Below are 25,931 nucleotides of genomic sequence, written 5' to 3' on the forward strand. Positions count from 1 at the left end.
CTCCTGGATGTAAAGTGCTCTGGAACGTGGATGGGGAAGCTCTGTGCGAATGCAAGTCGTTGCTGGAATTTGGATTCTTCTTAACGAGGAAAAAAAAGACCTCTTAGTCACAGGGCTCCTCGTTAATTTCTTAGGTTTTATCAAGGAAATCTGTAAAGGTGTTTTGAACATCTTTCATTTTTGGGGGATGAATGTATTTTTAATATTGAATACAATTTTATGATTTGCAGAATTTTATCGTGCTCAGGGTATAACAGTGTTTTTGCAGGGAAATCAGAAGCTGTTGCTCAGCAATTCTTTAGTCAATACTGGGAAATAGACAACCATGTAAATTCAAATCATCGAGTACTTCCTGCCTGCTATTGTAAGGATATCAGCACACGTCCCCTGAGTATCTTAGTGTATCTATCCTGTAGAGATTATACTGGACCTTAGTGAGAAATGTCAGGCATTTGTTAGTATTATTCAATTGAATTTAAACCACATCTAAAAGCTGCCAATCTTATTCTGATTGTTATTAGAATTGTTATTGTTTAACACCATAAATAATGGAAAGAAGAATCATGTTTTTGAAATCAAAGTGTTTATTTGCCTGAATTTTTCTTGGCATTTCCTGAATCCTCAAGCCTGCAAAGATTTAAGACAAAATTTCACTTAAGATATGAATCATTCATTTTACCATCCTCGTCGTCATGATCGTGTTTGTTTATATGGAGCGTTTTACTTGATGTGCGAAACACAAAGGTTCACGAAGTGAGAAAGAAAACAGTTTCAAATGGGCAATACAAAGCACTCAGCAGGTTAAATCACAGCCTTACATTACAGCTCGATAATTACAGTGGCAGAAATAAATAATACAGCAACACATTGAGAAAATCCAATACAAGCCCACGTAGAAAAGTATGGTTTTAATTTAAACCTCAAGATTGTGGAGCATTATTGTTACTCTGCTATCACAGGGCATGGGTTCCCAAATTGTGGTGCGGAGATGCTGAAAGTGTTTTTGCCAGCTGGTTTACATCTAACTGATATCAGAGCCGATAGCTTCATATCTGATCACTCATTATAGCTACACCAGGGAACCATTGATCGTGCGACTCTCCTGCTCTGTAGTTGGGGCTGATTATCAGACTCCCCTGCCAGTGACACCTGGTGTGTTTTGCCAAATGTCAGTGGGGTGTAATCGTCACTGTACCACTCCCTTCGCAGTAATGAGATTTGCCCAGTTAGGAACTGCTTTCTCGCCAGTTTGTTATCTATAGACTTGGCTACAGTCAATGTGTGCCAAACTGTAGAAAAAAGAACCTTCTGAACTGATGGTGAGTTGGAAAGATTTTCAATGGCTTGGTTTGGTCTTTGCCTAGGAGTCAAGCTTAAAATAAAAGAGGGCAAACAGCAGTGTCTGAAATGTACAGAAAGCATGTCGATCACCTCAGGGAAATGGCACAGTCCTCTGCTCAGTAAACCTCTGTATACTGTAAACCCTTTAATAAAGCTGTGTCTGCAGTCAATGAAACAGACTCACTGGCTGCTTAAACTAATGTGTTCCAAAGTGATCGCCCGATTAGGAATAAATGCAATTTTGCAAATTTCTCTCATAACTCAGGGCTTTAATTTCCCATGAACAAGTCCACATTAATATTGGCTGTTGCCATCTTGAAAAGTGCCTGTGTAGATGCATCGTGTACAGTAATTCATCAGACGTGCAGATGCATCTCCATGGAAGACATTTTCTGCTTTTCTGTGATTTGGGAGATCATTTGTGCTGTGCAACTATATACTGTATGTGGTTGTCTTAAAAAGAGCTAACCAGGGACTTCAGAGTAGCTCAAGTGATAAAGGTACAGACTTAGTTCTATGGCTGCAGGTTCGAGTCGTGCTTCTCCTCCAATGTTAAGCATCCCCTACGGGGCTGTGTGGCCTTTGAGGTTTTAAAGGGACAAGTGGCCGGAAAAAACACTTTTTGGTATAAAAAACATCCATACACATGAATATCGTGTTTAAACTAGAAAGCTGATGTAACATTTCTGATAATTAAATTTCACTGTTTAAAACTCTCTGAAACTAAGGTTAAACATTTCAATATTTTGTCTTTATTTCGCAATTTGGAAAAAAAGGACGGATTATTAGCAGTTGGCGGTCAGTTTTGAGATTGAGAAGATGCAGTACTTCAGAAGACGAACGTCCAAAGAACTGAGAGCTCCTGGACGTTGTGATTCAGTTTTCTGTCTGCGGGAGACCATGCAGCTGCATTTCACGGAGCTAATGTGGTGTGCCTCTCCTGCCTCGTTCTGAAAATGTGTTGCAGTCGGTGAGCAGGGAGCGAGAGTGGAAGAGTGAATGGCTGAGGAATCTGATGTCATCTTGAATACCGCTACACAGGGCTCTTATCTGCTCGTCGGCGGCGCTTTATGTAATAGTGGTCATGTGACAACGGTCGTGCTGAGTGATAAAGCAGTCTCCGACTGCTGTGTGGCAGGAGCCAGACTAATGACATTATCCAGATCTGTCGGTGAAGACATTGACAGGGATTGCCTGATATGGGCACATTCAATCCTCTTTACTTTGACTTTTACCTTTCCTTCAAGGAGGGCGGACAAAGGTTGCTCTGGTTCAGCTGGATGTCTTGATTGATTATTAGTCGGATTCCATCTGGGGCGCTCAGTAATGCGATCATGTACTGTGCTTCGCAGCATCTGCACGACTTGAGGAAGTGGAGCAACAGATCTGATGTAAGGAAACTGTTATGCATTACACACATTCAATCTTTGCTGATGCAAATTTAAACAGCCTTATTGGCATTGCCGGTAAATTACAGCTTTCCCAAAGCATATACAGTCAATACAATATCGTCAGTGAGGTCATCATTACAGTTAAAAGCGGTTTAAAGCAATGCCTTTTAATCTGTCATCTTCGCCCTGAATAAGACTAGAAGTATATCCATCGAGAATCAACTGGAATTATCGAGCAATTAATGAAGTTTTTAGTAGGCGTGATTAAGTTATTTTGTATAGGCGCTCCTTTTCGCAATCACATGACTGTCACAGGTTAATTTTTTAACGTTTTTTCAGCTCTGTTGTGATTTTTAGAACTGTCGTAGAACTGTAAAAAACAACACGATAAAATACTGCTCAGTTTTTCTAGATCACCCCAATATCCACATGTACGGTGGGATATGAATGTCTTATTTACTTAGTCTCCCTGTACACAAAATGTACTTACAGTATAGGCGTTGCCTTATTTTAAAGCAAAAATATAATTTTACTCTTTTTGCTTATACTTCCAGTGTTACTGTACATAATGACTTATACGGTATATTATTTAAGCATTCGTACTTTGATGTACCTCACACCACGTTTCAACGTAATTCCATGGAAATAAAAATCAGTTGATCATTTTTCACTTTGTGTGTTATTCCTATGTTTTGAGGCCCCAGCCCATGTGAGGATGGGAATTGAACTCAGTTTTTTTCTTTGCGCGATGTAGCAGGTTGGACCGCCTTTTATTTCTAAATGGGCGGATGGGGGGAAATGACATTTATGAAGGCTTTATGAATCCCGTTTATTATTATTTATTAAGAGAGCAGCAATATTGAATAATAACAGCCTGAACTATAGCCTGAAATTCATCCATTAAACCTAACACTAAGGTTGAAGGCATGTTATAATAAAGTTTAACATTCTGTACAGTACCATCATCATTTGTGGTGTCTCTGTAAATTCACCTAATCTAACCTAACATATCTTTGGTTTTCTTACATTCCAAAATAAGAATTCCAAATAAAAATGATAATGTGAGGCAAGAATAGCATGATAAATTTGATTAAAATGCAGACAAAGGAATCCAGGGGAACACATTTAACAACAAGGATAAGAACATAATAAACATTGCAAACTAGGAAAGGCTGGATCATGTGGTAGTCCAGCCAATTCATTTTAAAGAGACTTGTACCCTTCGTCTTTGTGTAAAGATACATTTCCCATTCTCAGTCCTTCATAAGCTTCCTTTTAGTTCCCAGCTGTGACCCCGTGATCTTTGCCTCACTACTACATGTGAAATAGTTCCCTGGGTTGAGCCTATTCATTCCCCTTTGGATGTTATATACCTGACTGAGATCTCATCTCCTTTGTTCTGTCTGAAGAGATTCATCTCCATCGTCCTGTCCATATATGACAATCCTCTGTGGCCAGGAGCCATTCTTCCTGCTCATCTTTACACTGTTTCAAAGGAATAATATCCTTTTACTGGCTGGCCAAAACCAGTCAATATTTAAATGAGTTCTTATTAGGGTTGTATCAAACTTCAACATAGGTTATTGTGATTTACATTCCTTGCTCTTTGCCATACAGTATATTCAAGCATCCCATTTGGCTTTTCAGTGCTTTCCCGTGTGCCTGATGAGGTCACAGAGGATACAGACACTACTGTACATGGACATGCAGATCTCTTTTCATGTGTAGCCCCCTGCAGCTCAGACTCACCCATGCATGAGTTGCGTGCGTTCCCAGTTCCTGACTTTACACTTACCAATGTTAAATTTCATTTGACAGGTGTCTGCCTACTGCATGATTTTGTCTTTCTCTGAGTCCTTTACTACTGTCTCTGTTTGTCACTCCTCCTATTTTTGTATCATCTGAATATTTAATTAATTGGCTAACTAAAGTTTGTTGCTATACAGTAGATTAGGAAAAGCACCAGGCCTAAAACGGATCCCTGTGGTGCACGGTTGCCTACATCCGTCCAGTTAGATGTCATACCCCCTAAAAGACACTGTTTCCTGAACATGAACCTGTTCTTGATAAATGTGGATCCAAGAGGTACCGATCCATTTCAATACCTTAGATTCCTATAGATTTTAATTTGAGAATCAGCTTTTTATGTGGAGCCTTATTAAAAATCTTCTAGAAGTGGGAATGTACACTAGCTTGTTCATAGTCTAGCAGATAATTAAACAAGCAATCCCTTTCTAAAGCCATATTGGCTGTCTATTTAAACGTCATTGTTTTCTAAATACAGTATTATTCTAATTCAGCTCAATGTGTTGTTTCCCTAATCGTACCTGTATCAGTTGTAAAAAACATTTGTAGTTTCCCGGTTTAGTTCTCTCCTCTTTTTGGGAACTGGCATTACCTTGCCATTCTTCAATCTGTAGAAGCAGATCCGATCTTGAGTGAGAGCTGAAATGTTCTACCTAGGAGTCTATGAATGACATCGCTCATTTCCTTCAGCATGACTTAGAGAATATCATTAGGCCCTGGTGATTTATTCGTTTTTGGCTGTTCTGGTCCCTGTAGAACATCAGTGTCAGTTACCCCATACTACAGGAGCTCATTTTATAACAAGGGGCATGCTATATGTGCCTTCTATTGTTAAATTTAATTTAAATTAAAGGACATTAATTTCCTTTACTTAACTGGTTCCATTCTTCACCCCTCTGCTCCTCTTAGTACCACCTTCCACGGTCTCCTCTAGTGTTATTGTTGTAATTGTAATTGTGTCTTATCTTGTGTATTCTTCTTATTAATTGCTATACTCTTCTTATTTATTGTTATTTTCATCCTGTAAGGCGCTTTAAGAAGCCACCTTTCAAGGCGCTATATAAAATAAAGTTTATTATTGTTAGTATTATTATTAAAACCTGTGTGATGTATTATTTTGCATATTTGGTACATCTGTATTGTCTTTGATTTAAAAAACAGTTTATTCCCACTTTTATAATTCTTGGCCGTTGTAGTACTACAGATACTTTACATTGTTTTTGCCTCTGCTACTGAATTACCTTCAGCCTCTCTTTTGGTCAGCCAAATCCTTTTTTTGATGCCCCTGTGGCTCACTGTACTCTTTCTCTATTTTTTACTAATTTTAGGCACTCTTATTAAGTCTGTTAAACTTCACTTCTGACTCTCTCTTAATTTCTACATTTAAGTTAAATTTTGTTAGATATGGACTGAATTCTTTTAGGGACGAATTAGTTTTAACATATGTTTTTTAATTATAACCATCTTTTTTCTGTTGGCCTTGAATCCATCTTTTCCCTTTTCATCACTCATAAACTCAACCTCATTTCTCAGTGATCCCATCATGTCCATTCCCTTAATTCCGTTCACATTGTGTGAAAAGATCAGGTCAATAAGAGCACTTTCCATAGTTTGTGCCTTTGTAATCTGAGTTAAGAAGCATTTATTAACCTTTCTGACCATGTCAATACGAGCCCCGGTTTATGCTTGAAAACGTCCAGTAATCTAACCTTTGGCCTTTCCTGTATACTGTTCTGATCTCATCACACAGAAATCTACAGAACTCGCGCCAGTGCCTGTATGAGGAGGTCTATTGCATGCACTCGGTGTTGAGCACTTAGAATTTCTGTTTTCCAGTTTTACTTATACAGATTCTAAACTGCCTGTATCTTCTTGCTTCAGTTGTCCAGCTTGTGGGAGATTTCTGATGCACAGTCATACACCACCACCTCTTCTATCCTGCTTGTCTTTCCGTATCTACCAGTTAATTTTATATTTATCCCTGTCATCCTACCCTGTCTGTGCTGTAGATAACTGTTGTAACAGTCATACCTACAGTATGTGATAGTCACCTGTTAATGCTTTAGCTTTGCGTTCTTGCATGTTATTCCTTCAGACAAGATATTGTTGATAAAATACAGGATGATAATGATCCATGTCATTCTGGAGTGCATAATATTACCCAGCTGTATGTGCATAAGAGACGCTTTCGCTTTGATGACAAATGGCGTGTCACTTGCGAAATGACGGAAATGGTTAGGTGTTTGCTTGCAAGAAGTCTGAGGTGCCTCTACAGAGTGCGCAAGAAGGGTTACTTTTTCCACTGCTTTCTCGATAGAGAGAGTGGGAGCAGAGTTCGGTCGGTTTCCCAGCAGCCAGCAAGACATGATTAATAATATGGGGGTGGGGAGGAAGCTCAGCTCCATTGATCATAATATTATTAGACTAGTTATTAGAGGGAGGAATCAAACCGCAGCAAAGCAAACAGGCGAACACAGGAGGATACTCAAGAACGTTTTATTCACTGCTTCAGCCGGAACCGCTGCACTTCAACATATCCTTCCAAAAGAAGCACATTGTAGGACAAAAGCACATATGAAATGCAGGGACTGATGCGTGAGGAAGAGTGCTGATTTGCTGTGGACGTTCAGCATGCGCGTGTTTGTGTTGGGTGGTAATTTATTGTCACTTATCTGATATTTCTGCTTTTGTTTTGTGGGGAAAAAAAGCAGGTCAAGCTTAAGATACAAACCGAGGAGACATCTTCTGTACAAATTCTAAACGTTTAAAAGAATTATAATTTATCTGCTATAATTTAAAGCTTACATACTGTATAAGTGCTGAAAACCAAAGTCCCTTTCTTTAAAAATAAAAATAACAGGACACTTCACTTCAGTAACGTTGACAATTGCCTACTGTACCATGGTATTCCGAAATCAGATTCATTATGCGGCTTATTTTTTTCACTGCTTTCCTTAAAATGTGTCTTATCATTCATTCATCATGCTCAAAGCGGCTCGTCAGTGTTGCATCGAGTCATAGAGGGAAAACACAGGCAACAAGGGGCACATGAATTAATTCTAAAAGTACAAAGAATTCTTAGATGGGATTCTTTTTGTGTATTTCTTCTTAATCAGGTTTCAAGGGGGGGTCGCTTTGTGAAGAATCTTTTGATTCCATGATCAAAGAACTTCATTGCAACTGTATCCAGTAGCCTGTCATCATAAAGAATGGTTCTTATTTTAAATCAACAGACATAGTTGTGTTGCACTTTGCAGGCAGTGGCTATTTGTATCTTTCTGTATTTTATTAACTTGATTACCTTACACAGTCATGGTGAAAAGATTTATTTTGCTACTTAAATACAAGGCCAGCATTGAGCACTTTATTGCATTTTGAAATATCATTTTTGAAAAATGTTCCAGTATTTTGAATAAAGGTTGGCAGATAAGTTTGTATGAACAACATACACAGATTTAGTGAGTAGAAAAAGTGTGAAACCTTACTTCAGAGCTCAGAAAATAAGGATTTTTTCAATTTTCCATTTACTCACTGAATCAACTCCAACAGTTATTTTTTGTTAATGGGTTTTAGTTAATTTTGGTTTTTGTTTTGGGTGAAAATTAAAATATTTCTCATTGTGTTTTGATTTAACAGAATGTGCACATCATTTTAATCTGTCGTAAGGTTCTGTAAGCATTTTAGAACTTAATGAAACAATCTATGCATATTGTATTCAAGCGGAAGTCAAGCGGACAAGAAGATAATATTATTATTTATTATTTTGTATCAAATTTTCGTTTTAATTGCTGTCTATATAACATTATTATTGTATATGTAGGTAAAGGAATTATGTCTTGTAAAGTATGCTCAGATGCTGATGGGTTTGTTAAATTACACAGCAGTGTTTCTGCTCCAGTTCAATATATTAAAATGTATATGGTAATGATTATTAGCATATTGAATATACCTCTAAAAACAAATTCTCCCATGCCATTTCATAGAACACAGAGAATGTCTTATTTCATATCTGTTATAACAAGTGTTGAACAGGGAATTTTAATGGAGTCTAATTGTCTAGCATACGATGCCACCATATAATGTCTTAAAATTTCATAGAATTAAAAGTACAATCAATGATGAATATTACTCTGGTCCATAAAGTACAACAAGACACAGAATGTCTTTAAGAAAGTTGAAAAACAACAAATGTACACAGCTGGATTTAAAAGTTTTAAAATGTGTTAGAGAAGTACAGTAGCACAAAGCACTTGAATTCAGAAGTGGTAAAATATCTCAACACTGACTGTAAACTGCTGTGCTCTAGTTTTTCCTAAGCATTTTCAGCCAATCATAGGATTTTCTCTTCTTCTGATGGATTATTGACCCAGCCAGTGTTTTCCCTGACTGCAGTTAATGTTGTTTCCAATTTGATTATTTCAACTAAATTTGCTCACAGGGTGCTGAAGAACTTCAAAAGGCCTGCAGTATTTTGAAAGCTGTCGCCGAACTTGTTTTGCTTTAATCGGGAAGACTTTGATCCCTTATTAATACAGCACTGTCTCCATGGTCTGGCTGTTTCTCTCTGCACCTGTATCAATAGCATTAGGGCTCACCATCAAGCTATGTACATAAGACACACCGTTCTACAACCTCCTGAGGTTAAAGGGTGGTTAAAATGATTTGAAAGCTGCATTTTACTAAATAGCCAAAGAGCAACAGTAATATTACATCTAAAGCATTTGTGGCAATGAGTTTCTGTTTTCTTCCTAGTTCAAATGAATTATGTGACATAATACCTAAGATATTCTGTTACAGCAATTGGATATTTCAAGTTAAGCAATAAAAATGTTACTTATGTGTACTGTATATACTGTTTAATAGAGTATATCACAATTAAATCATACTGAAATTCATGATGTTAAAGAAGCTTGGCATATTGTTTGACTACGTGTTTCTTACATTTTTTAAATTAATTGTGAATAAGTGCTTAATTAGCATGCAGAAGAACAGCATAGACACAATTCAAGTAATCTATATAAAGACAAAGCAAGGGCAATGCCTTTCTACAGTTTCACATCAGTGCACTGCAGCCCCAGAATCTGCAGAGATACTTGCTCTATTACAGACATACTCAAGTACATACAAATACATCTTACTGACATACAGTACATACTGTAGTACTGTGTACAAAATAACAGAAGTCAATAGGTTCCACATAAAAACTGGGTCTGTGTGTAAATCAGATATTTCTGAGAATTTCAAGGATTTTGCAATCATTGTTATACACTACTTCTTGGGAAAACACACTATAGTTAATTTTGGTTCTTAGTTCTTTCAGTTAAATTTAAATGCAAAACACTTTTTTTCTTTTACTTTTTTAAAGGTAACTGCAGAGATATGTGATGAATCACCTATTAATAAACATCAATAAAGCTTCAATAAAAAGTCTACAAAAATAATTTATTTACTTCAGGACAAACAAGACTTTCACTGTGAGCAATTGTTTTTTTATCAAAGCAAAACTGGATTTGAAAAGAAACGTGTTTACTAGCTTACAATGCTTTCTTTTTTGCATTTAGTAGCTGGTTTTCATCTACAAATCCCACGGACGCACATTGTTGTATGCTGAAGGAAGTATCATGTACAATTTGATCATGGTCTTTAAAAGTTAGAGAAATCATTGTCGAGAGAGATGATAGGAAGTTCTTTTGTGAAGGTGCTATTATATAAGATTTAATAATATAAGAAAGCATTCATATGAGAAGATGGCATTCAGCCCATATAGCCTGTCTGATACTGTACTGTACATAGTAGCAAATTGGTCTCAAGATCTCATCCAGTTTCTTGAAAGAAGCTAGGGTATCAGCTTCAACTACATAGCTGGGTACTCCCACCTTTCTTTGGTTAATGCCTCCTATTCCCGGTTTTAAATATGCTTTTACATATTTTCCGCTTGTGTCCTCTGGTTCGTGTTGCAGTCGAAACTGCTGATAAACATGACAGATCTCACAGAGGTGTTTGTAACTTGATAAACGTGGCCATGATGGTCTGGTTTTGGAACTTCCCATGTTTCATTATCAAGAGCAGGGCTCTGAGTTCCTCCTGTGTGTTTTTGCCAACACCTCTCAGGGTTCAGCTGATTCCTACACTAGCAGACCATCTGATTCCGATGTCTCTCTGGAGGAGGACAGGGAAGGAGTCCGGCAGGAACGAGAGCAGCAGGCAGCCATCCAGCTGGAAAGGGCAAAGGTGAGAGATGGCAATCCAGTTCCACCACCACAAACCTCCGCTGGCTCCACGAATGCCCCCACTGTGTACTGTCTGCTCTTACAGCCCCATGTCCCGCAAAACTGCAGCGTAATGGATGCCCTCTTACATTTTCTAGTGTGCTTTCTTCATAGGCCAAAGCTGTAGCCTTTGCGGTGAAGACCAATGTCAGCTACTGTGGAGCTCTGGATGAGGATGTGCCGGTAGCAGGCACGGCCATTTCATTCGATGCCAAGGACTTTCTGCACATTAAAGAGGTAGGATGTCTTACTGGTCGCGAAAAAGAAAGTAAAACATCTGGACCCTTAAATTATAGGATAAAACAAGATCTCCCGCACACTACAGTATCGATTAGTGCTCTGGTAAAGGTCTCCATCAGGTTTTTGTTCTGTCTGCGATGCAATATGAGTTTTGAATATTGCAGTGTGTAGTAACATGTTTATTCTTTGGCTGTTTTGTCCAGCGTACCTGTAAAAGAAGTCAGTGTATCTGGACATTTTATGCTTCACTTGATTTCGTGAGACAATCAACTCCTAACTTGGTTGTCACAAATCAGGAGACAGAACTGTTTTTCTTTCTTTGAGGATCATTGGATTTTTTCATGGTGCATACTTTGTGAAATCTTTAAATTGTGAATTTACCACAGTAAAAACCGGATAAACATTTTGCATAATTTTGTGAGGTCTTTGAAGTGTGTGCTGTCTCCCACAATCTTGAGTGTCTAAACGTTTCAATCAAACAGGTCCATTAAAGTGGAAGCCTGTGTACTTTGTAAATTGCCAGCAATTACAACTTGGATAAAGAGTTTCCTTTTAAATCAAGATTTGGCTTTAATTTTTAATCTTTTGCTTTAAATTTATTAAGCAGGGGCAGAATTATTACTCTTCTAGATTGTTTTGTTTTCTTAAGCTTGTTTCCCTGAACTAAACTGAAACAAACAGATGCATTTCTAGTCTCCATCTCAGTAACTAGTAAATGCCAAACTTAGTATCATTTATTCACACATGTCTTGTACTCAATGTACACATTTATTCTGCAGCTTCGAAAAAAACATTGGTCCGGTCATTGAAAACACAGAAATGCATTTTCTATGGCCTCATGGAAATAGCACATATATAAACATGGAGCTGGTCCTTGAGGGGAGGTGCCAGTCAGATAGAAGTAACTGGGTCATCCTGGAGCAGTTACACAGCAGTAGTGTCTGCCCCAGTCTCCACTGAATGTCGCAAGAGTGCTGCCTCAAAGGTGTCCACACAGAACTCAACTCTTAGAGCAACCTGCACTCAATCTGCCAAGCAGGAAAGCTCTAATCCCAAATGAGCCCATCTCTTCGTTTCTCTCCCAGCCCATAGATGTGTTTCTCTAAAGCATGCAGAAGTCCTGAACTGGGGGCTGAAAAAGCTGCAAGCCAGTTGTACAGTATATGAATCCATTTTGTGTGGGTACGTGAAACGCGGTCTACAGTTAATTTCCAAAACTATGGTCCTGCACACAGAAGTACAACAATGACTGGTGGATAGGACGACTGGTAAAGGAGGGCTGTGAGATTGGATTCATCCCAAGTCCCCTCAAGCTGGAGAACATCCGAATCCAACAGGAACAGAAAAGAGGGCGCTTCCACGGGTAAGAGAGCAGTCCTACAGTCTCCCACCGCGCCTCTCTTGTTTTCACACCGGCATAGTTCATAGAGTTCGGAATGATGTCCTCTTCCCGTCTGGGGAGGAGTAGTGTAACTGGGTAATACAATTCCCTTGACCGGTGTCAGAGCTTTCACATTTCTATTCTACTTATAACTTGGTGCAAAAGGCTCAGCACAACCAAAAAGCACGACTGTTTACTGAATTCTGTTTTATTTTGATAGATTATATTAAGTGGACAACACCAACTCCAGTTTAAGAAACCGAGAGCCGATTGGAAGAGCTGCCAGATCTCTGATTGCAGAACTCTGCTGAGAGGAAAGCGTCCCTGGCAGTTGCTGATATCCAGTTGTGTCACACAGATAGCCAGCAGCTCTTGGGCCAGAGCAATTCAGCCAGCTGCTCTGGTTGTTTGCTGTAGCTGGCTATCAGCAATCAGGCCAGGGCCGGTTCATTGTTGACAGCCAATCCTTGACTCTATGTCCGTAAAGGAACTGAACTGTTTTAGCACTTTCAGCTTACTCATCCTGTGTAGCAGTTGTTCAGTGTGAAGAAATGTACTGGTGTATTAATCTTCGATCATTAATACAAGACAAAGTCATATTACTAATTTAGTACCAATACACCCATGTTTTGTGCTGTACCTTCATAACTGTAGTCTTTTAAGATGTGAAAACAACCTACCCTTGTAGACCCGGCTGTCTTAATAATGAATAGAGGTAACTAGGATTTTAGCACAAATGGCGCAAAGGTTTTCAATACTAGACTAGACCGCTGGGACGGAGGTGGGTTCTGAAAGGTCTAGTCTGGCCCTCTGCTAAATTGGAAGCTAAGTTAAGGCACTTGCAATTGGAAGTGATGCAAGATCTATCACCATACAGTAACTCCTTGACGTGCGAGAGAGGTATGTAAAAAAAGACGGCCCTGCTTTGTTGGAAATATTACCTGACTCAGTGAAAGCTCTGGGGAGTTTCAGACACAAGTCATGCTGTACTGTTCTTGCAGCCCTGCTTTAACCATTTGCTTGTGCTTTATATTAATTTTGAAGGTGGGCTCAGTGGAGCTGCAACTTGTTTTGCCGAGATATTTCATGAAACTTCGCTGAAGGTTGTGCTCTAGGGTTGTCCAGGGGTAACCATGGTAAAACTGTGACACATGCATGTTGTTAAAAAGCAAATCTCCACAATATTTTCACACAGTACTAGAACTTATAGTCTGGCAGTAGGACTCTCTCCTTCAGTAGCCTCTAAGTGTACTCCTGCCATTGATGAACTGCAACAGTAATGTGAGTAAAGAGAATGAAGGCATGCACCAGGATTGTTCAATGTTTAGGAATTAAAAAGTGACTAGTATATAAATAAACAGAAAAAAAATAAGAACGACCAATGAATATATCACTAAATATAATAGGATTATATAACTATTATAACAAATTGAGAAATAATTACGTGTTTCTAAGTATTCAATGTTCAAATGTATTCCTGCCCTGTCAGCATGTTGGAAATAAATGCTGTAAATTTAAAGAAGATTCTGGAAGTCCTCATGAGCACATCTGTGAGTATTCAAGGAGGTGGAATGGTAAGGAAAAATCAGACTATGTTCTTCAGACAAAACTCTGAAAGTCACAAAGTAATAATTGCCAGAGTATGAATAGATTTGAGCAATGTGCATTTAGAATAATTTATAACAATTTTTGACAGAGGTTCTATTTATGTATATAATACTTACAATACTTTTTTATTTGTACCAGAAAATACTTAATGTTCACCTGGATTGTACTGCTAGTCAGCTTTCTGTTACAATTCATCAAAGGTATGAGTAAACTTAGAGGCTACCGTAAATGAGTCAGGCTGTTGTGTTCACATTTTTGTCAGTGTTAAAGTCACCCTTTAACAATCACACTAAGTACTCTGACAGCAGCCAAACGGGTAGGAGGTGTTTTTCAGAGATGATAACCCAATTTAACGTTTCCTGAGGCCCTTGCATAGATTGTTTTGTGTTGTCATCTGAATTTTTCTATGGATCCCCTATGTGTTGCAAAAAGAAAGTAAGGAAATTCATGTTATGGAAACATGATACATTCACTCATGAAACCTTTTTTAAATTTGGAGTACACTAGTCAGTGAATGGAACTTTAAGTAATATGGACTTTGTCTTTGCCAGAGTAAGTATATTTCACTTCATTGCTTCTCTTTGCTATACACAGTGTCTGAGTACTCTGTCTTCTAAAGATAAAAGGTTAATATCGACTCCCCTGTCTAAATTTTTTAATTGATGATGTTTTTTATAAAATATTTTTTATCATAAACCTGGTTTCACTGAATTCATCCTATAAAAACATATTTTACTAATTAATATTTATCATACACACTAGCTCTTCTGTAGTGACCACAACAAATTAGAGCTAAACTCTAATGGAACAAACACCAGCTAATATAAACTCTGCTAAAGTAAGCTACTCAATATGGGTAGAGAAAAACAAGTTTGACATTTTCCTTTTCTGAATTTGTAATGTTAAGGACCTCATGATCTGGCACATTGAGTTTTCTTCTTGCCCGAGCATTCTGTATCTATATATAGGTAACAATACAGCTTGTGACACTGTCTTTGAATGGCACAGTGCCAAGGCTTTTACAACTGTCCACATCGTCATCTGCTTAAGAAAGGAGAAAGGTTTCTATTCTCCCGATCAGAATAGATAGAAAACAGAGAGAAGCTGAATGAATGCCCCACAGATCCCATGCCCCCAGAGAACTGGTGTTTGACAGATCTGATGTACGATGCTGTGTGCAGCACTTTCCTTGTTAAAGCCCTGTTTTGTTCTCCGTTGTCCTTTGCAGTAAGTCCAGTGGGAATTCCTCCTCCAGTCTAGGAGAGATGGTATCAGGCACTTTCAGAAACACCCCTCCCTCTGCAGGTGAGCCTTCCTGCAGGTGCCTGGGCGGATCAGCTTCCAAGGCAAAATGGCTGTTCGCCTTCCGATTAACTCAGAATAGAACAACAACAACCGGAACATCCCAGATCAACGGGCTTTGTTAGCGTGCACCTTGTGGACGCTGTTGTCTTGTGGAAGACTCGGGATGCCTACGTTAGTGCTGATGGTGACGCTTATAAAAACGCACTGTGGGATTTCTTTAAAATTCCCTAAGGGTCGCAGCGCTGTTTTGTTAAATTTAGCGCCTTTTTACATGGGCAGAGGTCCTTGACATCTGTCCAGAAATTTCTGAAATGTGAATATGAAAATAGGAAACAACTTTCAGTGTCCATTTGTGCAGGAGCATTTATCCATCCGCATATTGTGAATTTGTTTTCTAAAATCCAGATAATTTGATTATTAATAGTGTATGCTAAATCAGTGAATTCGGACAAACGAATCTGGGAGTCTGGCCTGCCGCACTAAATGACAGAAGGTATGCACGTTCCCTGATCAAGTACTGGCTTGCAATAAGAGGAAGGGTGCTGTGGAATGCGCTGCGCGTATTGAGTTCTCTGTGTCTTTCCAGAGCGTGCCATGCATGTTCAATAGGACTCATATCTGGTGAGTGTGATGGCCAGTCCATGTACTCTGTCCGCTCATCTTCCAGATTCTGGTTGACTACGCAAGTTCATAAGTACAATATCAGGGCCAGTAGTGCCGGCAGAAGATCTCACAGTGGGATGAAGCATCTCTTCTTTGCACCCTGAACTGTGATCGAAACTGTGAAGCCGTTGCCCTCCTGGAATTCTTCGCCGCTGAGAGCTGACTGTTTTCTTATTTCTTTGCTAGACCTGGTTATTCCAGACGGGCAGATGAAAAGTTTATGTTCTGGCTTTGAAATTGAACCAGTTACCGTGTCTTTATATTATGAGAGCATGCACTTGAATTATTCATGCCAGGCACCCGAAACAGATCGGAGGGCAAACAAACTCATTACAGAATATTGACACCACCAGGAAAGCGTTCTGTGTTTAGATAAATGAGTGTTTTAGGTAACAAGAATCCCAGGCACACAACACTTTTGATGGTTTATTAATACCCATTAAAAATATTTTCTCAGAATGAATTTTTCTTATTAGTTACTAGCTGATGTAGTTGGCAGGAACTCTTTGTGTTATCTGTTTGGGAAATTGAATCTTACAAACAACCAGGAGACATTTTAAGATGAACAACACAGAACTTTATTATCAGATATGAACACGAAAAAGGACACTTAATCCAAAGACCAAAACAAGTAGCACTGGGAAGGCCAATTTATGGTTTCTGATTTCTTATACACAGAATTCTTACTCACCTTCTGTAAACTGGAATATTACTTCTTCTTATTTCAATTTCTTTATAAGATAGGTGAGATATTTGAGGGATAGAAATGAAAATGTAGAGAGCTGTTTCATGGTAAAAGGTCAATGGTAAATTCATGCAGAATTAAGACATACAATACTGTACATATGCAAGTCTGGCAGAAAAGAGAGAAAGATTAGAAAGTAAGAAATACCTTGTGAAATTTCACTTCACCTTCTGATAAAAAACATGCTTCACGAAAAAAGAAAGTTTGCACATTATCTTTAATGTACTCTGGTAACTTCCTTTGTTTTTTCAGAATTAAGAACTTAAATACCAAAATTGAAGTTTGTTAATTCTGTTTTATCAAGCCACAGTAGCCTTTTTTTAAAATTGAAAACAGACAGTCTAAGTGCATTTTATTGTGTGTGTTTTTTGTTCTGGAAGTGCATTATTGCTGATTACAGGAATGGCATTAACACTGCAATTTTGGGGTTAAGATTAATTTTAGGTCTCATTAAAAAGCTAGACCTACAGTAGTTTTATGACCCATACCAGAAAAGCCGAGTTTTGCAGAAATTATGTTGTTATACTGTACATACTGTAGAAAATCATCTATTTTTATAAATATTATATATTGTAATATACATCTGGATTGACTGCCTTTGGTTTACTAAAATATTTAACGTTCCCTAAAGTGAAGGATTTAAAGATTAAAAGGTAATCACACCTAGATTCTGAAACCAAAAACAAAACATTGTATTGAGGGTTAAAAACCGCTTTGTTTTGTTTATCATACAAAGTCCTTAAATATGTTTAATATGCTCACAACTGCTTTTTTTTCTCCACAGCAAAGCAGAAGCAGAAAGTGGTAAGTTTTTTCTAGAATAATTTTTTTCTATAAAAGTGCAATTGAACTGTTATACTGTGTGTTCACTGTAAGTCCACCAGACCTGTTTTGTACATATCCATGGAAACCATGGAAATCCATCATTTTTTTGTACAAATATTTTGGAAAATTTAATACAAATCACTGTGCAGACACTGTGCTTATATTTAACCCCATTCATTATTGTGTACAATTACTATCAATGTTTGTAATTGTTTGGACAATTCTTTGAATTGTTACTGAGGGAGTTGTTATAATACATTTACATTAATACAAACAATTCAGAAAAAGATTGCATTGGTGAAATAAAAGTCAGATTTATGCAGAACAATTTATCCAACCTTTGAAATTTGTATGTATTGCTAATGTTAAAATCAGAACTTTTAAATTGTGATTTTTTTATAAATTTTCCTTGTCTTTTAAATTCTTTATGGTACAAGTCAAGACAGTTAGCCTACACCCTGTCTTCACCAAAATAATATGTGTTTTGCATTAGTTTGAGTCAATTATTAATGACCACATTTAACATCGATTGACACCCAGCTGTGCAGAGCTGTTTTTTTTTCAAAACATTCTTAAGGAAGTTTTTAGAACATCCGTTTATCTGTTTCTAGTGCAGTTTCCCCTTCTTTAGAACTGTGCCGTTTTGTAAAACATATGAATCATTAAACAAATAAGAACAATACTACCTCAGGAAAAGGGTGCTAAGTAAGCGAGGCACATCAGCACATAAACACAGAAAAGCCAGGCTGACACAGCTTTTGGGCAGGTCCAGCACAGTTGGACAGTTCGTCTTTGTTCTCACGAGAACAGGAACCGTCCCTATAAATGATTGCAACTTGTGCAGAACCAATCTGAGGGCTGAATGGCCTGTTGAGATTAATGAGAAAATTCCCAACGGGTCGCCACAGGCCCCAGGGTTGTAAATACGGTTTCAGCAGGGGGCGATTAAAAGAGTTTTAGCATCAGTGGCAATGCTTGTGCCACAGCCCACCATGACCGCCACTGGCATTTTTACTTGTTGTGAGTTGTAAGCCTCCCAGCTCATCGTGCAGCCATGACAGACACCGCTAGGGGGAAATGGCTTCAAACGGGTGCACTGAAGAGTGTCTGTCGCCCTCTAAGACCTTTGCGATCTTGCCACTGACGCTGTGGTTCCACTGCAGGCCGAGCACATTCCTCCCTATGACGTAGTCCCCTCGATGCGGCCGGTGGTTCTGGTTGGCCCGTCTCTGAAAGGATACGAGGTAGGCCGCCGCTCTGGGCCGTTCTCTTCCCCACCCGTCGGTGCGTTTCCAAGACACGCGGCCTGTTTCCCTTCTCTCCCCTCTCGCTCTTTGCGAAATGTTGTTCTAGCACCTTTTTTCGAATCCCTTGCAGCGCAGTGCACTTTTCTTTCCCGTTAATTCCACCCCCGTGACAGGTGTAACGCAGTGGTATTAGACTATTATGGGGCAATATGGCGATCCCCGTGTTAGAGCTGTGCCCAGAATGCTGCAGTGTTTCGGTGATGACTGTGTCTCTGCTCTTTTATTGTTCTGGTTTGCTCAGCGCACAAAGTGCCAGGCTCACAAGCTTCTCCCCTTCTCTGTTCTTTTCGTGACTTCACAGTGCGTTGAAGTGACATCTTTCCACACAGTGTTATAACACCGTGGTTATTAACTGAAAAGGTAATTTCAAATGAGGCCGTGAGCATTGTTTGCCCTCTCCTCCCTAGCACGAGAAAGAGCGCTGCTGTTGCAGTATCACAGTTCAGACTGCTTTCCTTTACACGGCATTGCCATGGCAACAGACTGCTGGATATAGCCTGGCGGACTGAAAGTGGGGCACTCTCAATGAAAGCACCTGAGGAAAAGCAAATACAGTTCTAAAAATGGTACAGTTTAAAAAGAAAAGTTAAAAACATCTTGAATTAATGAAGACGCAGATTAAAAAAACAAAGCTAATGAAGCTCCGAGGCCTTAAAGCAGGGGTCTCAAATTTAGTTTCCATCCACAGGATTGATTACATAGTTGGTCTACCTATTTATTAGCTGCATAAAGGGCTCGCAGGTCATTACTGTACAACATTGAACTTAATGATAACTGTACCTTTGATGAAGAGAAGTCCACTGAAAAAGATCTTAAGAAAAATCATTTCTAATTTAGAAAATAATTAGGTTAATTGTTTAATTGAGTATTCAGGCTGGAACAAAAACCACAAGACAATAGGCACCCCCCCAAACTGTATTTGGATTTGTATGTGCATATATTTATGTTATGATAACTGTTTAATTCTAGCATATCCCTAAGACATACAAAGAACATGATGAGGGAAGACAAAACCAGTTCTCGTTATAAAGTCCTTTTGTCTTGTCTGAAGTCATCGATTCTGAGAGTACTCCCAGGTCACCCCTGGGATCAACTGTGTAGCATCACACAGGAGGGGAACAGTGGAGGCATAGAACAGGCATAGGCACCGAGAGAAAACAGATTGATAATGAAGGGAGAAAAAACGTCTTCAAGCCTGGAGCACTGGAGATTGGCCCCTTTTTGAGGATTAGCAGCCCTCAAATAGCAGTGACTCATCCCTGCTTAGAAATTCTTTTAATCAAGCAGGTAACCATTTAAACGTTAGAAGAATTTATTTTCTGCTTCTCTTTCTCCTCTGAATTTGGTATCATGGTATCAAACTTGACAGGTTTTGCTGACTGCCCAGGGATTTAGATAATTGATTTATATTAGGATGAGCAGTAGTTCCAGTACAGACCCCTGTGGCACCCCACTAATTATATCACTCTAATAGGAACTGGTTAGGCTTTGTTGAAAAGCATCTGCATCAAGCTGAAAGCCAAAGTACAATACAGACCCCCTCCAGAGTCTCTTTGCGTAAGACCTACACAAGTTTAAAGATCTTGCTGTCTGCTTGTTTGAAATCTGTCATTGAGTATCCTAGAGCAGCAGCTCACGGCTGGACATTGTGTTCTGTTGTCTTCCATTGTCAAAAATGAAGATTTTCTAATGTTAGTCTTTTAAAGACTTGTTATATGTATTTTGTTTAGAGGGACAGCAATTTGAAAATCCAAACTAGAATTACACTTAACTCTTACATATTTCCTATTTGTTTTCTGTATAGAATTACCACAATGACAGGTGTTAAAATAAGCAATCAAACGGAAAAAAGAGAATACCTTATTTCCCGTTTTTATATGATTTTTTATTTGCATTTATTTTATTATTGTAAAATCCATGAAATTGGTCTTTCTCAGACATGTCAAAAAGATATAATGTATCTAAAATACATTTGCTCTTCACTAGTTATTCTTCGTTCTTTCTTTTTGTTTTTAAGTTGGTCGTGGAATGCTTTCTTCTTGATTTGACATGAATTAGGTTTTCTGGATTTTAGCCATGAAAAAGGTCTAGTTAGTTCATTCATAATTCATTATTGTTGTCCTCATGTGCTAAAGCTATTATGTGCTTCCTTATTTCAGCTTAGGCTGGAATAGAGCACTAGTATTAGAATCCATAGGAAGCAAATACATCCAATCAATTTGTCTCTATTTAACATCAGTCTAATGCAGTTTTAGCAGTATTGTGCCTGAAGTAAAATCTGGCTTTTAAATGGACAAACTGGAGACTGAAAATTTTTAAGTGTTCATTAGTGGGAATACATCTGCTAGTCTATGTAATATGCAATCAAAAGGGGCTATACTTTGAGAGCTGAGAACAATAGTAGCCATTATTCTTTTGACTAAATCTAAAGACACATATTCTTGTTTGGATAATTAAATTGCACAAAATGCTGTTGTTCAAGCCTGGTTATCTAAACATTTAATGTGTGAAGACATCTAATATTATCTGGAAACTATGTGGACTGATTGTGAAATGTGTCTCTTCTTATTAAATCGTAACCCCATTAGAAATTGAACTAATATCTTAATACAATTTAAAAGCAGCCACATATCTATTGCTGCATGATTATCTTTAAACTGTGCAGACCTCAGCATTTACATTGAAAATTATTAAACTTTAATTGATGTGCTTCCTGTAACCTTCTGTTTGAGATGGTAGGCAATTGCTCACACTGCAGCCATTTAGGAAGTCAGTCATGATCTGTTTCACATATCCGTGAGCTATAAATGTTGTATCATTAATTTTACCAAGTTTTAAAATGTGATCAGCGCTTTAGAATATAATAGGTTTTGTAAAAGAGTACAAGTTTATAATCACCTGAAATTGCCTGTAAATAGTATAGATCGAGGTGGAAAATGACTAGAGTGATTCTCTTGTTTAAGACATTCATCTCAATGTGTCTGCTTGTCCCTTCTCAAGCTTTGGTTGCTTTACTAAAGTTAATTCTTTAGTTTGATAACCAATTTTTGTGATCAGCGAAAATACACACAGCCCTGGGGAGAACATGCAGTCTCCACACAGAAGGAGCCTCAGGCCAGAATCAAATCCAAGACCCGACAGCTGCCCTGTGCTTAAAGGGAATAAATGTATCGAAATTAATTTTTGAAAATGCTGTTGGGTGAGAAAGGTTCAATAAGTAACCGGGTAATTTAGTGCTTCTACATATAGCTGATTTCCCTTCTCTTTTCTTAATCTTTCTCCTTCCCAAACACCTTCTCTTTTCCTCTCTCTCTCCCCTGGCTCCTTGTGCAGGTCACAGACATGATGCAGAAAGCGCTATTTGACTTCCTGAAGCACAGATTTGATGGAAGGTGAGGTCCTACAGTACTGTATGTCACTTTATTAGCAGGAAATATAGTAGTAGTGGGAGGCACAGGGCTCAGAGCCACAACTTCTGCTGACTGTCTTTTGTAAAGTACATGGTGTTTGCAGAGCCCAGCTTCCACCACTAAGAGCTGACACAGCAGAAAGCAAACATGCTGCTTTTGCTGCTGTGGGGTTTATGTTTGTCCAAGGCGCAGACATGCTGATAGACGTTTCAAAAAGCTCACTGAGAATGCAAGACCAAACTTCAGACAGAAAACGAGATTAACTAAAATTGCTATTCTGTAGCACAGTGGGTAGTGACAACAAATAGAAATATCAACTTGAAAATTAGGATATCCCCGATGCTTTCTCAAGTGAGAACTGTTTTAATTTCGGGTTTTCAAAACGAGATTTAAAAATGTATTGTGTATTTAGAAATGGCCTGCCCTTCTTCAAGAGTCTTTGCATGTTGTTTAATATGTAAACAGTCAATCTTTATATATGTGCAATGCTAATCTGTCTGTTCTCTCTTTCTGTAAGGGATGTTTCCTGTCTTTTAGCTGTCTTTTAAGTTTAATTGTTCTTTGTTGCAATTGTTTAAGAACACAATTTGCTGATATCTGCTGTTCTGAAAAGGATTTTATTACCAAACTGGTAAATTTCTAAGGTAAAAGTTTGTATTATAAAAGTATTTGCTGAGAAAACCTTCTAAAATCAGTTCTTTAATGTGAGGCTTTCCAGACCACTCTCGAGAATTGTTAGAGGTCTTGTCTCAATTTGAACTAATTTGAAAGCAATAAATTAATGTAATGGTGATACTTGCTTTTATATAAATTAACATTTGTGGTTGTTTAATTGGTTTAAGAATATTTTCTTTGATTCAGTAGTGGAAGTCCTTTAAGATATCTTGCCTCTAGTTATATGTTGATGTCTTTCCAAAATTAACATTTTCTGTATATTCACTGTTGTTTTTTTGGTAGGATATCTATCACAAGAGTTACTGCAGACATATCTCTAGCAAAAAGATCTGTGCTCAATAATCCCAGCAAAAGAGCCATCATTGAACGATCCAACACCAGATCTAGTTTAGGTAAGGTTGTCAAACCTTCTTCCGGTAATTATTTTACGTGTGCATCTCTCAGCTTTTTCTAAGCGCATTTTTCTTATTAATGATCATAGTTTCAGCAAGACAGTAGAAGACATAGAAAACCATTATTGTCCTGAAACGAATTTCGATTCTCTTTTCTGTCGTGTATGAATGCTTAAACGTGATTGTAATTCAGTTGAGAAAATACATATGATATAACATAACAAAGTGGTTTCTGTTTATTTCAGCTGAAGTACAGAGTGAAATAGAGAGAATTTTTGAGCTTGCACGATCATTACAGCTAGTTGTGCTAGATGCAGATACCATCAACCATCCGGCACAACTAATCAAGACATCTTTAGCACCAATTATTGTCCATGTCAAAGTTTCCTCCCCAAAGGTAGGTACAGAGCAGTAAACATACAGATGTTAAAAGGCCATTTTACAATAAATAGATATTTTTACAATAAATATGTAACAATTGTATCTCTTGACCCTCCTGTGTTAACTTTACTGTCCTGAACAGAACTACTGGATATACTTTTTTTTTAAATATAAGAAAAATGTGTTATTACTGCCCTCTATTGTTGGAAATTAAAACTGAAACCGAATTCAGACTTAAAGCACAATGTGATGGGGTGGGATAACTGCAGGGACAGTATTTAAAAAAAATGTTTCTTAAAACATTTTAAACATTTTAAGCATTTTCACAGCTGTGAAAAGTTAAATGCACTTCAGAGGCTTTCCGGAGCTTTTCCGGTAAAAAATGAACCCTTCCACACCCCAGCATGAAATGATTCTGAAACTGCAAAGACCATCAGATTAAATTATGGGGTTCATTTACAGTAAGTGGTCAAGTGCCTTTATTTTTGTCAGCTTTTTTAAGACACAAATGTTTTTATTGAAATGACTGTTGTGGTTGGTTCCTCTCTTGTTCCGAAGTGGTGGAGTGACATACAGTATTAAAAAAGATGTATTAATAGGCAATGTACCCTGGTCTTAGAGTCAGAGACAACACAAAACATTGAATTATCCAGCTTTCTCACAACAATGTGCAATGTATGTCATGGTTGGTACCATTTTAAAAGTCTGAATGTCTTGTTGTTTTCTCTAGGTACTACAACGGTTGATCAAATCTAGAGGGAAATCGCAAAGCAAACATCTGAATGTCCAGCTGGTGGCAGCTGACAAGCTAGCACAATGCCCACCGGTATGTAGTTCAATGTTGAGCTTTATGTTACTTCCTCTACTTGTACTACAAACGTAAGGTATAAAATAATATAAGTTATCCATATGTCCTCCCTTCCTTGTCTTTCTAGGAAATGTTTGATATTATTTTGGACGAGAACCAGTTGGAAGATGCTTGTGAACATTTGGCTGAATACCTGGAAGCCTACTGGCGGGCCACGCATGTCCCAAACAGTACTCCCATGAATCCTTTACTGGGCCGGAACCTGGGCTCCACCGCTCTTTCGCCATATCCCACAGCCATCTCTGGATTACAGGTGATCAGGGTGTTTTGGTGTCGTACAGTTAAAAAAAATAAAAATAATTGCTTACACTTACAGAGCACTTTTCTGGACACTCCACTCAAAGCGCTTTACAGGTAAAGGGGGTCCCTGCCACCACCACCAGTGTGCAGCCCCACCTGGATGATGTGACAGCAGCCATAGTGCACCAGTCCTCTCCCCACACACCAGCTCTCAGTGGGGAGGAGAACAGTGATGAAGCCAGTTCAGAGAGGGGGGTTATTAGGAGGCCATGATTGGTAAAGGCCAGAGGGAAATTTGGCCAGGATGCCGGGGTAACACCCCTACTTTTTTCGAGAAATGTTTTTTTCTATTGGTTTTACGTCTCATCCGAAGGACGGCGCCTTTATTACAGCATAGTGTCCCCATCACTATACTGGAGCATTAGGATCGACACAGACCGCAGGGTCTGTAGCTCTGTAGCTTATGCAGTGGCGCACAACTCCGGAGCTGCAGTTTAAACTCATGTCTTCATGGCCAGTTTGGACACTCCAGCTCAACCGTTTTCAATGGTCTTCCATTGTTGTTGATTTACAGTAAGTAGACCAGGAAAACCTGGCCTTTGGGGACTGGAGCTCTGCTCTTGCTCAAAGTGGCCTACAGGGGTAACTTCATGGTGATGGTATATAGATGTATTCAAGATACAACAAAAGAAGTGAAAGATTTACCTTAAAGACAAAAGCCTTTGACCTTTGACCTCCGAGGGTGGTGATACTAAAACGGGTTGTGTTTTAGCTTTAGAATTTAGAAATTATTATTCATATTATTTGTCTTTTATTACCACCTTTATAATAATGAGACTAGTAATGAAATTAATAATGAAAATGATTAGTCTGCTCGTTACCATTGAAAACAGTGGACTGGACATCAATTGGACCACAATCCCAACATACCCCCACCACCAGGAGTGCCTGACTAACTGTGCATCGCTGTTTGGTGAAACGTGGTTTGTGACATAGCCCTGACCTGGTAGTATTCAGATTATGGAATTTATTCTGTTCTCCATTCGAAGTATTACTGCTAGAGCCACTTAGGAGGCTCATACCA

At 38.4% G+C, this 25,931-nt stretch overlaps 1 protein-coding gene and 1 long non-coding RNA gene across 7 annotated transcripts in view; one reads left to right on the plus strand and one right to left on the minus strand.

The window, feature by feature from the left end:
- The window catches only part of cacnb4a (calcium channel, voltage-dependent, beta 4a subunit), a 54,522-nt gene that overhangs the window by 18,827 nt on the left and 9,764 nt on the right, over positions 1-25,931 (plus strand). For 3 of the 5 annotated variants that reach the window (XM_006636252.3, XM_015358529.2, XM_015358531.2), the window contains 11 exons: positions 10,650-10,769; positions 10,922-11,044; positions 12,283-12,410; positions 15,265-15,341; positions 17,534-17,553; positions 18,738-18,818; positions 22,215-22,273; positions 23,249-23,358; positions 23,604-23,755; positions 24,470-24,565; positions 24,675-24,860. In XM_006636252.3, coding sequence (XP_006636315.1) covers positions 10,650-10,769; positions 10,922-11,044; positions 12,283-12,410; positions 15,265-15,341; positions 17,534-17,553; positions 18,738-18,818; positions 22,215-22,273; positions 23,249-23,358; positions 23,604-23,755; positions 24,470-24,565; positions 24,675-24,860 — 1,152 coding nt within the window. Of the gene's footprint in view, positions 1-2,648; positions 2,733-10,649; positions 10,770-10,921; positions 11,045-12,282; positions 12,411-15,264; positions 15,342-17,532; positions 17,554-18,737; positions 18,819-22,214; positions 22,274-23,248; positions 23,359-23,603; positions 23,756-24,469; positions 24,566-24,674; positions 24,861-25,931 lie in introns of those variants that run through there. The other 2 variants (XM_015358528.2, XM_069196326.1) reach the window with 2 other exon arrangements.
- On the minus strand, positions 582-4,265 carry LOC138241967 (uncharacterized). Of its 2 annotated transcripts, none has more exons than XR_011191233.1 (3): positions 4,106-4,265; positions 2,577-2,704; positions 582-627 (listed from the first exon to the last, which is right to left on the minus strand). It is a non-coding gene; the product is annotated as an uncharacterized lncRNA (long non-coding RNA). The 2 variants fall into 2 exon arrangements; XR_011191232.1 differs by having other exon boundaries at positions 2,577-2,727.

The sequence above is a fragment of the Lepisosteus oculatus genome, chromosome 12 (genome assembly GCF_040954835.1).
Source record: "Lepisosteus oculatus isolate fLepOcu1 chromosome 12, fLepOcu1.hap2, whole genome shotgun sequence".
In the NCBI taxonomy this organism is placed as follows: domain Eukaryota; kingdom Metazoa; phylum Chordata; class Actinopteri; order Semionotiformes; family Lepisosteidae; genus Lepisosteus; species Lepisosteus oculatus.